The sequence below is a fragment of the Xiphophorus couchianus genome, chromosome 4, assembly GCF_001444195.1.
Source record: "Xiphophorus couchianus chromosome 4, X_couchianus-1.0, whole genome shotgun sequence".
NCBI lineage: Eukaryota > Metazoa > Chordata > Actinopteri > Cyprinodontiformes > Poeciliidae > Xiphophorus > Xiphophorus couchianus.
The window spans coordinates 1,294,146-1,311,672 of NC_040231.1; the positions used below are offsets into that span (position 1 = coordinate 1,294,146).

General features: G+C 42.2%; 1 protein-coding gene across 3 annotated transcripts in view; it reads right to left on the reverse strand.

Annotated features, from left to right (window-relative positions):
* Positions 1 to 17,527, reverse strand: part of LOC114143667 (multiple epidermal growth factor-like domains protein 11) — a 90,930-nt gene that overhangs the window by 66,552 nt on the left and 6,851 nt on the right. For all 3 annotated transcript variants that reach the window (XM_028015938.1, XM_028015936.1, XM_028015935.1), the window contains exon 2: positions 519 to 643. In XM_028015938.1, coding sequence (XP_027871739.1) covers positions 519 to 625 — 107 coding nt within the window. In that variant the 5' untranslated portion in view covers positions 626 to 643. The remainder of the gene's footprint in view (positions 1 to 518; positions 644 to 17,527) is intronic.

The following is a 17,527-nucleotide window of genomic DNA, read 5'->3' on the forward strand; positions in this document are numbered from 1 at the left end:
GAAACTGCACAACCTTTTCTGAACTTTTTAAATGAAAATACAAACTAATTTGTTGCTTAGCAGGTAAAAAGAAAAGAATTCACAATAAAATTACTTTAGCAAAACGTTTGGACATCTGTGTTCGAGGTTTCCGTCTGAAAACGTCCAGCATTCCCTGGAAGGTCTTAATGAAACTGAGGCTTCAGAAGGAAACGGTTTAAATTCCCTTTAAACGGATCAGCAGGAAGAGAAACGTGGAGAGAAAACTGGGATCATGTTTGCAGCTAATATCCATTTGCAAAATTCCCATTGATCACAGCAGCTCATCAGAACTGGCTCTGGGATTATTTTTTTTCCCAGAAGTCCGAGCTTGCTGCCACCGTTTTGAATTTACAGCCTCCATCTGCCCCCCTTCGCCCGCGCCGTAAACCTTTTCCCTTCTGCATCCGGCTGTTGGCAGAACTCCCCGGCTCTGATTTGTGGCAGGGAGTCCATTAGAGCTCTGGGGCGGTTCCGACCGGCGCTAAATCAGAACCGACCTCTCCCAGTGGCTGCACACGTTGGGGTCGTCGGGGTTGAGGGTTCGAACCCCGGAGACGAAGCCGAGGCACAGCAGAGTGAGGCGCGGAGAAAAGCCGACCTCCATCGTCCTCCTCCCTCCGTCCTGCAGGGGTCAGCGCAGACAGGAAGTTAATTCACCGTACACCATGCATTATAAATACAATAATAAATAAAGTTTAATAAAGACAGAAGCAGAGCGTGAGTTTCTTCAACTTCCTTCAAAACATCCCAGACGAAACAAAATGGCCTCCAGAACCTTCAGCCTAGGAAATAATTGTGCTGATGGCATCAAAGCTCCTCCCACCTGAAAGATCTTAGAAACTCAGAGTTTTAAATGTTGGAAAACTTGGCTGTCAATCAGCTTCAGGCTTTAGATCATATTTCATCTCCAGAGTCGAGTTGTTTACATTTCTGTCTCTCTTTCTGATGTAAAAAATGAAGAAAGTTGGAAAAGAATCGACTCCATTGCAATTATTGTCTAATCTGCTTCTGATTGGCTGATCAGGACCCGACGGCTCCTTCTCCAGAAGCTACAAAGACATAAAGTAAAACGGCACCAGAACCAGGTAGAAACAATCCCAACTGAGTCCAAACTGCCTAATTCTCTAAATAGAAAAATTTTAACCCTTCAGATTTAAGGAGAGCAGGAAGTTTATTTTGTCTCCTGGTGCTGAGTAGATATTCTTATGTTCTGTTTGAATCACATTTTCCAATCTGTTTAGTTTTTTCTATGTTCTATTATGATTTCTGAATTATTAAGTTAGTAAATGTTTTCAAATTGTCTCTTTAAGAAGCTCCTGCTCTTCCTGAAGCTCCGCCTCCAGGAAGTCGTCCCAACATGGCTCCCCTATTAACCCTTTAATGTTCTTACCAACGTAGCTCCTATAATGAGCTTAGCAGCTGTTTGCTAATTGCTGCTGGCTAGTCTGAAGGAGCTGAGTGGGGGAGGAGCTGCGCCTGGAAGGCGGGGCTAGATCCACCCAGGCGTTTTAACAGTTGACTGGTCGCCATGGAGATGAAATGACTTCTCAAACATGAAAGAATCAAAGCAACACTCCAGATTTGTTATTAATGAATAAAATTATAACATGATGGAAAGATTAAAAATAGTCAATTTCACACAATACTGCCCCTTTAAATCATTTTCTGTTGTTGGCTCCTAAACCTTTCCTCTCAGAGTAATGCTACGTCCAGAAACTAGAAAAACATTTTATTTATTTATTGATTAAAAATGACTCGCATGCATTAGACAGATTTTACAGGTAAAGTTTTGCTTTTCAGGCTGATTTTGTTTTTTTAAATCGACCAAAAGAAAAATTCTTCTGCTTACAGCTAAACTGGAAATGACATAAAAAGAAAAATATCCTCGCTGTATTGAAAGCAACATGAATGTTAAAATGTAATTCCAGCAATTTTATGAAAGCGGAGCAGAATAAACTGTTGACGGTGTGAAATTACAGGCTGCAGATCCATCCTCCAGAACGGAACCGAGCAGAAACTTTATGGAAAACATAAAAACAGAGCCGCTCATCAGAACCGTCAGAACCGCCTGGCAGTGATTTCCCCTCACGCCGGGCGGATCAGCGCCTTGACGGGAACCGGGGCGATTCAGGAGAATCGCCATGCAGGTGTGGTTTCCTCCAGGCCGGAGAGGAAACATCAAGCAGCGCGGTGACAGGAAGCTGCGCTGGCCTGCAGACCGTGACATGTTCATGCTCCCATCATTAACCTGAGCGCTGCCGCGAGGCAAACACTGACGCTGTCTGTTCCCCGACAGGTGAGGCGCAGGTGGAGCGGCAGCCAATCAGCTGCTGCATGACGAAACTACAGGCATGATGATAATAACAACCCAAAGTCTTTACTTAATGATACAAAGACGGCGTCTGAAATCTAGAAAGGCGGAAATTTAAAGAGATTTTTAGTTGAAATTTGATGCCGGCAGCAAGTTTTTGAAAAAGTTGGGACAGCGACATGTTTACCACCGCGTTGCATCAGCTGGAGGTGAAGCTGGGAGCCGCTGCTGTCCTGTTAACAGAAAAGGTTTCCGGAAAAACAGCAAACGTTTGGACTCACGGAGTAAATAATGCAGCAGTTTACAAATCATTAAAACAAACGCATGTGGAAGACTGGACTTTATTTGCAAAATGAACATTAAGACGATGCATTATTAATGAGGACGGCTGCTGGCCGTTAATGTTCTCTTTACTGCATTTTGAACATTCAGAGAACATTCCTGCAGGATTTCAGTTTATTTCTCCTAAAGATTCCGTTAGAAAACAAACAGAACCGGATCTGGAACGTTCTGCCTGAGCTAAATGGAACGTGACCGATCTGCTCCAGATTCCCGCATTTGATGTTTTTTATGATATTAAAACAGTCAGAAATATTAATAATCAGTAATTCAGAGCTGATTCCTGCAGATTAAATGTTTTTTACGGATTCTGCAGATTTTAAAACTTTTATCAGCAGCGTCTTCATCACCCAAGGACAGTAAAACTGCAGAGGACTCTTCCTGTAATTAATTCCCGGCAGCTCCCACAGGTAGGAGCGTCCACCTCCAGATTCAGCAGAGATTATTGAGGATGATTAAACTCTCAGTCAGCAGCAGACACTTGTGTTTTTACCTGAGCTCGGCCATTTTTTATCTCCACCAACAGGGAGATGTTTAAAAGGTACAGATTCTCATCCAGCACAGATCAGCTGCAGGATGACGAACCCGGAGCAGGAAGTCATCAGTTCAACAACCAGCAGGGAGCAGATTAAATACATATTTACAGTTTCTCTCATGTTGTAAGTTTTTCTTTAGCTTTTGGAGGCTGAATGACAGAAATATATGGACCCAGAAACCCGTCCTGCTGCGGAGACGGACGCTGCCGGGCGCCTGAACCTCCAGGAGTTTAGCTGCTGACTTCAGGCCCGGCGGCAGGGGAGGGTATTGGGAGGCATTGGAGGGCATTGGGGGGCATTGGGAGGTATTGGGGGGCATTGGAGGGTATTGGGGGGCATTGGAGGGCATTGGGGGCATTGGAGGGTATTGGGGGGCATTGGAGGGCATTGGGGGGCATTGGAGGGCATTGGGGGGCATTGGAGGGTATTGGGGGCATTGGGGGGTATTGGGGGGCATTGGAGGGCATTGGGGGGCATTGGAGGGTATTGGGGGCATTGGGGGGTATTGGGGGGCATTGCCCGTCCACAGAGTCAGCCGTCCCCCCCCTGGACTGGAAGCTGTTTGTTGTTTTTACCTTAAAATGGCCAACTCTCTGTTATTCCTATACAGTAGGGTAGGGGTGGGCAACTCAAGACCTGGAGGGCCTAAAAGTCTCCTGCAACCTTTAGATGTGTCTCTACTTCAACACCCCTGAGTCAAATAATGAGGTCATTAGCAGGACTCTGGAGAACCTGACTGCACCGAGGAGGAGATTCAGCTGTTGGATTCAAGTGTGTTGGACCAGGGAGACGTCTAAGAGTTGCAGGACACCGGACCTCCAGGACCAGGATCGCTCACTCCTGCAGTAGGGGCTTCCGCACTTCCCATGTCTGTGTCCTCTGTCACTAATCTGTTGTAACCTGTTTTTCCGAGCCGCCTTTAAATGCAACATGAGCACTACGACGCTCCCGCTGAGTTTACACCTGTGCAGCAGTGCAGAGCTACTCAGGTGTGTTAGAATCATGGCAGCAAACCAGCAAAACGCAAAGAACTTTGCAGTTTTTCCCCCAAATTAACCGACTGAGTTGAGTAAAGCTGTTCAATCAGCTAATGTTAGCTAAAAGATGACTAGCTAATGTTAGCTAAGAGATGACTAGCTAATGTTAGCTAAAAGATGACCAGCTAATGTTAGCTAAGAGATGACTAGCTAATGTTAGCTAAAAGATGACCAGCTAATGTTAGCTAAAAGATGACCAGCTAATGTTAGCTAAAAGATGACTAGCTAATGTTAGCTAAAAGATGACCAGCTAATGTTAGCTAAAAGATGACCAGCTAATGTTAGCTAAAAGATGACCAGCTAATGTTAGCTAAGAGATGACCAGCTAATGTTAGCTAAAAGATGACCAGCTAATGTTAGCTAAAAGATGACCAGCTAATGTTAGCTAAAAGATGACCAGCTAATGTTAGCTAAAAGATGACCAGCTAATGTTAGCTAAGAGATGACTAGCTAATGTTAGCTAAAAGATGACTAGCTAATGTTAGCTAAAAGATGACCAGCTAATGTTAGCTAAAAGATGACTAGCTAATGTTAGCTAAAAGATGACCAGCTAATGTTAGCTAAAAGATGACTAGCTAATGTTAGCTAAAAGATGACCAGCTAATGTTAGCTAAGAGATGACTAGCTAATGTTAGCTAACAGATGACTAGCTAATGTTAGCTAAAAGATGACCAGCTAATGTTAACTAAGAGATGACTAGCTAATGTTAGCTAAAAGATGACTAGCTAATGTTAGCTAAAAGATGACTAGCTAATGTTAGCTAAAAGATGACCAGCTAATGTTAGCTAAAAGATGACCAGCTAATGTTAGCTAAAAGATGACTAGCTAATGTTAGCTAAAAGATGACTAGCTAATGTGAGCTAAAAGATGACTAGCTAGTAACAATACAGCATCTTAAGCTTGTTAACTAGTAGCCTGTACATGGGCGTGCCATGGTGGCGTAGCGGTTAGCGCGACCCGTATTTGGAGGCCTTGAGTCCTCGACGCGGGTTCGACTCCCGGACCCGACGACATTTGCCGCATGTCTTCCCCTCTCCTTCCCCGTTTCCTGTCAGCCTACTGTCATATAAGGGACACTAGAGCCACAAAAGACCCTGGAGGGGTAAAAAATCCCCAAAAATACTAGTAGCCTGTAGACCACTGATGTTGTTGTCTACGTTCTGACCCGGTTCTGTTTTCCAGCAGCCAGATTCTCTGCTGGTCTGGAGTTTTGTTGCTGCCAACGCGGCTCTGATCTCATTTATTACAGTCTGCTGTTTATTACAGTAAATGGAGAAATAAAAACTCGTTTCTGCTGCTGCTTTTCATAAGCAGCAACTCAGAGCGACAGGAAGTCAATAAAAAACAGATTATTGTCGGTCAAACCGGATCCCTGCTGGAGGTCTGGGCCCAGATAGGCGTCCACTTAGTGCCTGCGGGACCTGGGACACGATTCAACATATTTAGAGTAAACTCACATCATTTACTAGATTTTTCTTCAAAACACTCTTCTTTCAGATTTTGACTCTTAAATTGTCTTTAAATTTGACTTTTTATGGTTAAAAGAATTTATCCGTGGAAAAATAAAATTAGAAAAAATTAAGTTTGAAAACGTAAATCAAAAAATGGAAATATAAAATCTGACAAAATAATTTGAAAAATAAAATCCTAAAAAGAATCATTTGAAACAAAATTGGAAAATTAAAAATCTTAAAAGATCATTTGAAAATATAAAATCAGAAAAAATGGCAAACTAACTTAAGATGAAAATACTCTCAAAACATATTTTTGATTGAGAAGTTTTTCAAAGTTTCATTTTTGACAATAGTTTTGTAATAAATGTATCTCTAGACATCAGCAGTGTGTAAAAACCAGAAGGTCCTGTTAGCTCTGAATGTAGCAAAGTCGGTTTTAGAAAAAGAAGAAGAAGAAGAACCGGATCGTCTTCCTGTTTCTTCCTGGTCAGAAAAGCTTCATAGAGGAAGAATCTGATGTAAACAGGAAAAGGCAAAAGTCAGCAGCACTTTAACTCACACTGAAAAAAATCAGCTTTCATCACAGGAAATGGCCAGAGCGTCCCGCAGGCTGTAATGAAACAGCAGAGGTCACGACCTCCAGCGGCGCTTCAGGAGATCCGAGCCGACAGAACCGGTCCCGGCTGGCGGTTCTGTGGCGGACCTTTAATATGCGACTCCATCGACCTGAACGCTCCCCAGCGAGCGACGCGGCGCGGCGCTGATGGAGAGCGACAGCGCGCTGACAGAGACCGCTCAATCTCATCGACGCTCCAGGGGCAGCTGCTGCACTGTGGCCCAGTCAAAGTAAGGGAGAGCAACTCCAAATCTCACTGCAGATACTAAAGAGGACATGGAGATTTTACTTTGGTTCTAATGGTTCTGGGTTTTTCATATTTTGCCTTATGTTTAATTAGTTTTTACAGTGTGTTTGCTAGTTTTTAGTAGTTACTAAATATGAAGTTTTTCTTAGTTGTAGTTTCAGTTTCTTTATACTTTGTATAAAAAACAGATTATAGGTAATTTCTGGAGACATGTCCAATCTGAGGCATGGTGCTGGCAGCATCATGCTGCGGGGCTGCAGGAGGAACCGGTGCGCTTCTGGACACAGATGGAATCATGAGGAGAAATCATCGGAACCAAACTTCAGTCAGGAAGTTACAGCTCAGGTCCAAACGGGTCTGATGCCCCACACTGCAAAAACACTAAATATGACCAAGTATTTCTAGTTTTTAAGTGTAAATATGTGAGTCTATCTGAAATGAGACCAAATTAACCTAAAAGTAACAAAAAGTGGAGTTTTTTTTAACTCAATAATTCCTTAATATTGATTTTAAAAAGTTTTAGTTCGACTGGAAGATTATTTAACTTCTAACGTTGAAAAAAATTCTGTTATAAATGAAACAATCTGTTAGTGGAACTGAGACTTTTCATCAATTTTAAAGAATTACCGCCTTAAATTAAACTTCTATTTTCTGCTGAATTGCCTTTATTAAATTGAAATAAGATATTTGAAGCAGAAACTAGATAATAAAAAAACACCTGGATTAATTGGATGTTTTGCAGTGCAGAGCGGCTTCAGGAAAACAACCGACAGAACCGGACCAGAACTCCAGAACTGCTGTACAGTATGTAAACTTCTGACCATGAACACATTAATCAATCATTGACTTCATATCATTTATTCATCCATCCAGTGAAACGGTTCTGGACGGTCAGTTTCATTCAGTTTCTGACCAATTAATTTAATATTTAACCAAAATAAAATAAAAACAACAAACTGAGAGAAAGCAGAACGTCCAACATGGTGTCCAGCTGACCGCAGACAGAATCAATAACTGATTAATCTGCAGATTATTTCACATTTTAACAGACAAAGTTTCTGGTTGTCTTTATTCATTTTAAAGACTTCTGCAGAAATATTTCTATTTTTTCCTCAGGAACTTTCTTCATACTCTCTGTTGCACCACAAACTGATTTCCATCAAAGATCTTCAGCAGATTTTCTGGGTCTTTTTTCGCCTCTACATGAATAATCTCAAACTCCACAACTTTCCTGGAAGGTTTGTTTTTCATTGTTCATTTTTCACCAGTTTCAAGCTGCAGATATAAACGAGAGCAGCAGCAGTCGCCTGTCAGGAAACGAGTTTACAGACGAGTCCATCATCCTGTGGCGAGTCCAGGCAGAAACTCCGTTTCCCTCCTGAACGTCCTGCTCCTGTTCAGACACGCCCACCAAACTACCACTCCACTTCCTGTTGGAGAGAAATTTAACTTCCTGATTTATCTGCATCACTGGAAAGAAACGGATCGTCTTTAAATACGACCGAAACGTTTCTGATCCGAGGCTGAAACCAGGAAGTTAGTTAGTGAACGACGTCTTCCTGGCTAAACGCCCCAACGCTCCTCTTCTATCAGCCGCTCTTCAAAACAGGAAAGATCAGATCTCCATGGCAACAAGATGCTGGTTATATCAGCTCTACCATGACAACATGTTTGGAACGCTGAGCTCTGGTCAGATGAGAGTACGGCGGAGGATCTGTGATGCTGTGGGCCGTTTCTCCTCCTTTCACAGACAGACAGACAGACAGACAGACAGACAGACAGACAGACAGACAGACAGACAGACAGATAGATAGATAGATAGATAGATGTGCAGCGATGTGACGTTCAAGAACAATCCGACTGTTTAGAATGGCTCTTTACCCTATTATTATTTTTATTTATTCCAGTTAACAAAAATGTTCAGTTTTGGTTTCATTAGTTTTATGATTCGGAGAACCAGTTCCACCAGTCCCACCAGTACAACCAGTCCAGCCAGTCCAACCAGTTCCACCAGTTCCACCAGTCCAACCAGTTCCACCAGTTCCACCAGTCCAACCAGTCCCACCAGTCCAACCAGTCCAGCCAGTCCAACCAGTTCCACCAGTCCAGCCAGTCCAACCAGTTCCACCAGTCCGACCAGTCCAACCAGTTCGACCAGTCCAACCAGTCCAACCAGTCCAACCAGTCCCACCAGTCCCCCTCATGGCGTCTGAACGCGCTGACCTTTTCCTGCGCTGTGCCTTTAAGAGCTGCTGTCGGCCTGGCAGAGCACCAAGCTGTGAAATCACCCTAATCCGGCCGTTCAGTCTTCATCCAGCTGATCAATGGCCGCCTCTGGACGGAGGAGCTGAGGATGGAAGGATGCTATCGACGCCGTGGAGCGGCTCAATAAATGGATTCCTTCAGTCCCCTCTATCTTTAAGACACGCTGCCTTTATTGATCCGTGGCTCCTTGCATCTCACTGCAAATGGTTTTCAAATATTAGCTCTTATTAAACTTGCTAAGCAGGCCACACAACAGCCAAGAAATCTCCACAGGCCACATAAAGTCCGAAATGAGAACTTTCTCCCATCCGCTGCTGAATCTGTAATGAGCCGCGAGGCTTTAAGGAGAAACTCGGTCGACTGCTGCAGGAGGAAACATGAAGCCAGACGTCACAACCGGGATGCAGCAGAACCGGAAAAACCTCAAATAAAACCAAAACAACAGAAGGAGGAAAAAATCCTGGTGGGAAACAGCAGATTTACAACAGATGATGCAACTGAAGGCTTATTTTACTCCTCTGGAGAATCTACAGAGAAGTGAATTAAAATCAATCAGAAAGAACAACGCTCTGCATCAGAACCTAGAACCGGGTCGGAACCGGGCAGGACGACATCAGGAAGCCGGTACAGTCTGCAGGACCATTAGGCATCAGGCTTTATTACCCAACATGATGCAGGATTTACCCTCAGATTCATCCAGCTTTTGTTTTTGCTTTTAAATACTTAAAGTCAATAAACTAAATATTAGAAAGAAAATAAAGAAAATAATACAGAGAGCCGTTTTCAAATTGGACTCGGTTTAAACAAAGATAAAAACTTCACCATCTGCTCCACCTCCAGCTGCTGTGGTTCTGACCCAAACCAACCTGTTCCCCTCCTGGCCTGTGGGGGCGCTGCACCAAGAACCACTGAAGGAAACGACACAAAAACCTCTGAAGACGCTGAGAGCAACTTCCTTCTTCACCAGATGGAAACAAGATGGAGGCGTCAGATTTTAGAGCTGGAAGATTTCTCTTTAGTCTTTGGCTGAAGACCATGAGCCATTTCTGCTGCTAGTGCTAGGCTAGCACGTTAGCTTTCGTTGGATTTACCCAGAATGCCCTGCACTGTGATCCACTTCCTGCTTTTAGAGTGGTCTCTGTTCACATTGGTTGGTTTGACTCAGAGCAGAGAGGAAGAGAACTACAGCAGCTGAAATGGAAGAAATGTTGAAGTTCTGGTTCTGATCGGAGCGAGTCTGCCGGACCCTCAGGAGGAAAACACCCTGAAAACCATCAGGTCCTCCGCTGACGGTTCGATTCAGCACCAACAACGAGGTTCAGACATTTCTGCTGCAGAAAACTGGATGAAAGGCAGGAAAAGGCAGCAGCAGACGGTGTTTAACTTCTGCCTCTGTTTGTGAAGCTTCATGTCAGGAAATGTTTTCTTTGCCTTTAATCGAATGTTCAGTTTCTACTCCGTCTCCAGACACAACAGTGCGGTCTTCCCTGGGGGAGGAAGCGGCCTGCAGTCATCCAGGCTAATGTACGGTGAAGGAAACAAAGCCTCCTCGGCCGGAGTCAGAGACAAAGCAGTGAAAGGCTGTTGAGGAGGAACACGCTCCAAAGGAGAGCGCTGAGGAAGCAGTTCTTCCCGGCTGAAAAGCTTCCATCTCCATGTAAACATGTTGCACAACAGCAGAACCAATCCCACAAATGGCTGCAGCACAGAGCCGCAGCCGGCTGAATGTTCTGCTGCAGGAAAACCTCCCCAGCAAACCGGCAGCTGCTGGAGAACTTTCCATCATTCATGCTCCAGTTGGAAAACATCTGCAAGGAGCAGCGGCTCTGATGCGTCCGTTTCCATGGAGACGAAACAAAGCTGCGTGGTTTTATTTCGCATGGCGACGCTCCAAACGCCTCATTCAGCCGGATGAAGACGAATCCCTGAGCCTCGACCTGCAGCCTGAAGGTTTCTGTTTTCATCCAACCTGGACGGGATTTTGTGATTCTGGTGTTCGGCTCAGTTTGATGTTTCTCTGCAGCTCTGACACATCTACACTCTAAAACAGAACCACAATCTGTTCCAATCATTCCAGTTTCTTTTCTTCCAGGAGCCTCTGCTCATATTCTTCCTGCAAAAACATTTTGATCTCCAAAAGTACAAAACTTTCATCCCATCTGCTTTAATACTGAGCTGTAAAATATAGATTTATTCATTTTATTATGTATTTAATATGCAGAAGATTTTAGAATTTCACATGAGACACGCATCTTCAACCTTTTATCCGATTCACATGTGAAATTTGTGCCTCTAATACAGATTTGTAAATTTTTCTTTGTATTTAATATGCAAAAATCTTACATGTGAAATATAGATTTTATTTTGAAGGGAAGCCTTCCTGTGGGAAAATGTATCATATAATAAGTTATTAATGTTGAAATGGTAACATATGAAATGTGGGAATCCTTCAAATCACATGTGAAAAAGTGAATCTGTTGAAATGTGAAACTTTTTGTAGTACCATGTGAAACATGTAATTCATGTGGTTTATTTTATTAATATGCATAAATAAAATAAAATGAAAAAATGTCATGAAAATGATCTTTTAATAAAATGTGAAAGATGAAAAATGTTTTGTTTTCCAACATGTTGAATTTATTTTCTGTTTTAATGTGAAGGGTTATGGTTTCCTCATGTGAAATGTTTTTGTTTTTCCTTTTTATTTTCATGTTGTGATATTTTTATGGGTGAAATCAGCAGAAACTCCAGGCTGTTGGGAAAATCTGCCTTCAAACATGAAATTCAATCAGAAACTGGATGTTTTAAATAAAAAGACTTTTATTTGAACCCAAACTGTTTATTTTACACGTTTTTATTGTTTTATTGCCTTTTTAACACTTTTAAAGTTGTTTGCATTTAACTTGTGCATCATTTTGTTCAGATCTACTGCTGGAAAAGTGATGAATATATTTAGTGATTTTTGTTGTTTGGTTTCTGTTTCCTGTTTCTCTAGAAAACAGGAAATGTAGAAACGTTCCCGCTCCTCTCCTTCAGAGAGGGAACGTTTCTCTGATCCGGACCTGATCATTATCAGAAAACTATAAAATATTTGTTCTGTTCTCTTCCTGCTGGAGGAAGAAGTTTGTGTTGCATTATGAATTCATGTCTCTGAGACCTTTAATATCCTCCATCTGGTCACACCTTCCTCTATTATCACCCAGACTCATCTGCTATTTTTATTCCTGCTTTCTGCTGTTTCCAACACTAAATGAGGTTTTCTGAGCCCAATCCGAACTTCAGGACCTGAATTAACACTCAAACGAACAAAACCTGACGTGCACTTTGTGCGCCGACACAATGTGCCGTGATTACCGCCTGTTCTCTGTAGGACTGAAGTAAAAAAGCGCCACGCTTTTGCAGCTTTCAGCAGCTTGTTTTATTAAATGTCAGGCGTTTGGACTCAGCAGGAGCGCTGCACAGAAATTAAGAAGACAAAGTGCAGCCTGCAGGAGGGAAGCAGCTCTGAAGGAGCTGCACAGGTTGGAGCGATTACTGGGATTGTTGGAGAAGTTTCTGATTATTTACGCTGCTCTTTGTTAAGTCCGACCTGCTGCCAGCACTCGGCACTAACTCCACTTCCTGCCACCATTAGATCCTGATTAGAGCAACAACCCGCAGCAGCAGCTGACCCGCTTCTGCAGACCACCAGCCCGCCGGTTCGATGCCACGCTGTAAAAACTCACGGCCTCTCGCAGAGTTAATTAATAAACAAACTGGAACGAGATCGATCAGCGAGTCAGACGACTGAACCAATGGATCAGAACCGGATCAGAACTGGAGCTGGACCGTCAGACAAAGCGGTCTTTCAGAAATCTGACTCTTCCTCATAATCTGACGTTTTTTTCCTGATTTATTTTGATTTTTTATTTGCATAATTATGATTTTTTTTCTCATAATATTGTGACTAATATTTTCTAGATTTTGTCTTGAATTACAACTAAATTATCATATTGTCACATTTTTTGTATCGTGTGTCATAATTTTCCCCAACTATAATAAACTGAAGTTATTATCTTTGGACCTAAAGAAGAACAATCTAGAGTTATAGATCTAGATCAGCTTCAGTTATTCCAGCTTGAAACTAGAGATCAGGATGACCTCTGACCTCAGAGCCACATAAAGCCGGTTCCACAGTGGATCTTCTAGCAGCTGCAGAACATTTCCAGAACCAGAGACTAAAGTCTCGGATCAGAGAAACTCATCCAGGCTTTAGTTTCTCTTTAGTGGCTTTGATTCCTGCAGCAGCGTCTTCACAGGTCTGATTGACAACCCAACGGTCCAGAACGCTGCTGCTGTAGTTCTGACTAGAACCAGGAGGATAGAGACACCACCTGGTTCTAGACCAGCCAGTTCTACACCACCTGGTTCTACACCACCCGGTTCTACACCATCCAGTTTTCAGAGAATAGACTTTAAACTTCAGCTGGTAGTTTATGAATCCCGGAATGGATTAAAGATCTGCTGCTGTTGGATCAACCTGCTGGTTCTGGTTCTGCATCCAGAACCAAACGTGGAGAAGCAGCATTCAGCTTCTATGCACCACGAATCTGGAACAAACTTCCAGAAAACCGAAAAACAGCCGAAACCCTGTCCAGACTAAAACAGAGCTGGTTAGAGTTGATTTTGAAAAATTAATCAACAATCTGATCAATGACTGATAATCATTAATCTGTGTAATGAAGAAACCTGACAACAGTTTGTGTTTCTATAACTTTGTTTTCATGACGTGAACTTTGAACTGTCTTGTTGCTGAACTATAAAAACAAACTGACTGATTGATGAAATTACAAATTTATTCTCATATTGTGTCTTTTTCCACATTATAAAACTTCCTACCGACTGTCTTCTCCGCAGAAACTGAACCCGACCCGAACTGGAGCTGAACCGGATCAGAACCGGCGGATCTCCACAACAAAACGGCGCCACGGCTCACAAAGCTGACAACTGATGAAATCCGAGTCAACGCAGGTTCTGCTGCCTTTTATTTGTTATTATTATTCCGACCGGAACCGGCGCCCAGAGAGACGAGCGGGCCTGATGCAAGCCGCTCCGGCTGTGATGTCAGCGTGATTCACGACCGGCGCCTGTCAGAACCGACCGTCGCTCTGCATCGATCAGCCAAACTGCTGCTGATCAGGCGGGACTCCGACCCGATTTACTGCCGATTAGCGCAGAACGGGCCGGACCGGCACAGGTTCTGATTTAATGTTCCAGGTTTGATCTCAGCGAGTCTAAATTCAGACATCATGTTTTACAGAAAGGCTGCAGAAAAACAGCATTAATGTTATTATTATTAACAGTCTGCAATGTTTTCAATTCTAAAACATTTTCTGCTGACAAATGATTGAATAAATCAAGATGAGAACTCAACAACAGATAGATTTATAGTTTTTAATCTGTCACTGGTTTCTCCAGGGTTTCAGGAGCTGATCAGGCCTATCAATAAGCAATAAATCAATAAAACAAGCTCAACTATTTCCATTTGCATGATTTATTATTCTTCTCCTTCTACCAAAAACTGGACGATAAAGTCTTCAGTCTGGTGCAGGACAGTTTGTTTACAGATATTTCATAATTTAAAAAGTCTAAAACCAATATTATCGTTTATAGCAATAATTAGAAATCGGTGGCTGGTCTACCTCCGATCATTCATGCAGAAATGTGGACTGAGGACGTCGACATTAGCGTTAGCTGCTACCTGTTAGCACTGAGATGCTATTTCAGGCTAGCGTAGCTTTGCTGACAGGCTAACTGCTTTTAGCACAACCTGAACACAACAGTAGCCTTTCGCAGCGTCCAATCAGATCGTTCAGAAGCAGAAATTAAAACCCACTGAGCCGTCCGTCGCTGTTATTAGCGGTTGTGCATCAAATTTGTGGACGTACCAGAAACACGCAAATACAAAGGTTCCGGCTCGGGACTTTTCTAAGTAAAGACAAAAAATGTGTAGTTAACTCAGTTTGTAATGAGTTAATATGTATGTCATCAATTAATCCAAATTAACGGGCTAAAGTCCCGGTCCTAATAATTATTATTATTATTACTGTTTTATTGCATTATGTTTTATTTATTGGTTATGGAAACCCAACACTTCAGATTCAGATCTAACAAACAAATTACCAACAATAAATCAACTAATAAATCAACCTTCTCACTACGGAGGAACAAAAACTAAAGAAAATAAAACTTCAAGTAAATTTTTCAGAGTTCTCATCTGTGATGGTGATCTACTGCAGACCTTTATTTTGGAAAACTGCAGCTTCCATGTTTTTGCCTTCAGCCTCTGATCCGACTAATCAGCTGATGATTAAACAGAAAAATCCTCATTTGGCTGTAAAAACACTCAGAGACGGTTTTCAGGTGTTGATTCTGCGTGTCTTCTTCTAATCTGCAGATATCGATGAGTTCTTTAATCAGAGGCTCCTCTGCGCTCATCGACCGCCGGTTAGCCCAGTGAAACCGGGAGGCTGCGCGTCGGCAGCGCGGCTCCCCCGGGTCGACCCGGCGCACGCAGGAACACATATCAGCACTATTTGTAAAAAGTCACACACACAGCGCTGCGCCTGTCATTTAGATCAACTGGCTAATTATTGATCTGAAGGAGACCCTGCAGATGTGGAGGTATGTGGGAATCCGGAGGCGCACGGCCGGGTCAGAACCCGCTTTCTGCATCATGATGCTCAAATCTGCAAATCCTGGTTCTGTCAGAGACGCTACAGGAAGCGACAGTCATTCAGCCGCTGCTCCAGAAACAGATAAATCCTACATTAACAGGAGAAACTTTTTCAAATGAACTGTCTCTTTCTTACTTTTTTAAATTTAAAAGGATAAAAGTTTCAGTGAGTTAAAGGGGCAGATTTATGTAAAATTTACGTTTTTTATCTTCCCATCAAGTTATGAAGTTTTTCCCTGGAGTGTTGCTTTGCTTTGATTCTTTCACGTTTGAGAAATCTTTTAATCTCCATGGCAACCACTCAGCTGAGCAAAACACCTGGGTGGACCTAGCCCCGCCTCCAAGGCGCAGCTCCTCCCCCACTCAGCTCCTCTAGACTAGCCAGCAGCAATTAGCAAACAGCTGAGCTCAATACAGGAGCTGCTGCTCAGAGCAACACTGGTGAAAACATTAAAGGGTTAATAGAGGAGCCATGTTGGGACGACTTCCTGGAGGCGGAGCTTCAGGAAGAGCAGGAGTTTTTAAAGAGACAGAGGCCCAATTTCAAGGTGCTAAATTACAAAGTCAAATTTATTTTAAGTCATATTTGACATAAATAGCATTTTAAATGTAACATAGTTCCTGCATTATGCTATAAAATGGCACCATGTGCCTGAAAAAAATAAGATACTGTCCCTTTAAGTAAGAAGAAACCAACAGAATGGAAGAAATGAGACGAAATGTTTTGAACATTTAAGTGACTGTAGAGCAAAAATAAACTTTTCCTTCATTTGCTCCAAACACTGAGCAGCTGCTCATCCAAGATGGCAGCAGCACAATTACCAAACATTAGAAACCGTTAGCGCACAGTTAGCCTTAAAGTTCATTTGGAGTTTTGCATCTCCACGGCCAAAACGGCGGCAGATTAGAGGTTCAGAGAAACGTTTAATCAGAACCGATCCGGTCCGGTACGACCGACAGAATCTCCTGTGAATCCGGTGAGAAGACTGGATTCCTCCCCACACAGGGAATCAGCCTCAGGTGGAATAAATCCCACCGACCGAAAAGAGTCAACATGAATATGGGCGGCTCTCATTCCTGCTGCCTCTCTGGAGGTTTCAGATTTTAAACCCAACAAGTTTCAGGTTCGCAAACATTTAGTTCCTGAAAAACTCAGAGAATTTTTCTGCTAAAAGCTAAAAGTCAAAGAACATCTGATTGGGAAGCTGTTTGTAAAATTACACACAAAATGTAAATATCAGTTTCAAACTAAATCTTCATTTAGCAAGCTAATTATTTAGGTTTTAAACTTAATATTTGCATCAAATATTTAGTTAGCATCATGTTTATAAACTAACCATTTAGCTTTAAGCTAAATATTCATCTCTGAGCTAGAGCTAAATATTTAGTTGATTTAGTTAGCTCAGAGCTAAATATTTAGTTGATTAAGTTAGCTCAGAGCTAAATATTTAGCTGATTAAGTTAGCTCAGAGCTAAATATTTAGTTGATTTAGTTAGCTCAGAGCTAAATATTTAGCTGATTAAGTTAGCTCAGAGCTAAATATTTAGTTGATTTAGTTAGCTCAGAGCTAAATATTTAGTTGATTTAGTTAGCTCAGAGCTAAATATTTAGCTGATTAAGTTAGCTCAGAGCTAAATATTTAGCTGATTAAGTTAGCTCAGAGCTAAATATTTAGCTGATTAAGTTAGCTCAGAGCTAAATATTTAGTTGATTAAGTTAGCTCAGAGCTAAATATTTAGCTGATTAAGTTAGCTCAGAGCTAAATATTTAGTTGATTAAGTTAGCTCAGAGCTAAATATTTAGTTGATTAAGTTAGCTCAGAGCTAAATATTTAGTTGATTAAGTTAGCTCAGAGCTAAATATTTAGCTGATTAAGTTAGCTCAGAGCTAAATATTTAGCTGATTAAGTTAGCTCAGAGCTAAATATTTAGTTGATTAAGTTAGCTCAGAGCTAAATATTTAGTTGATTAAGTTAGCTCAGAGCT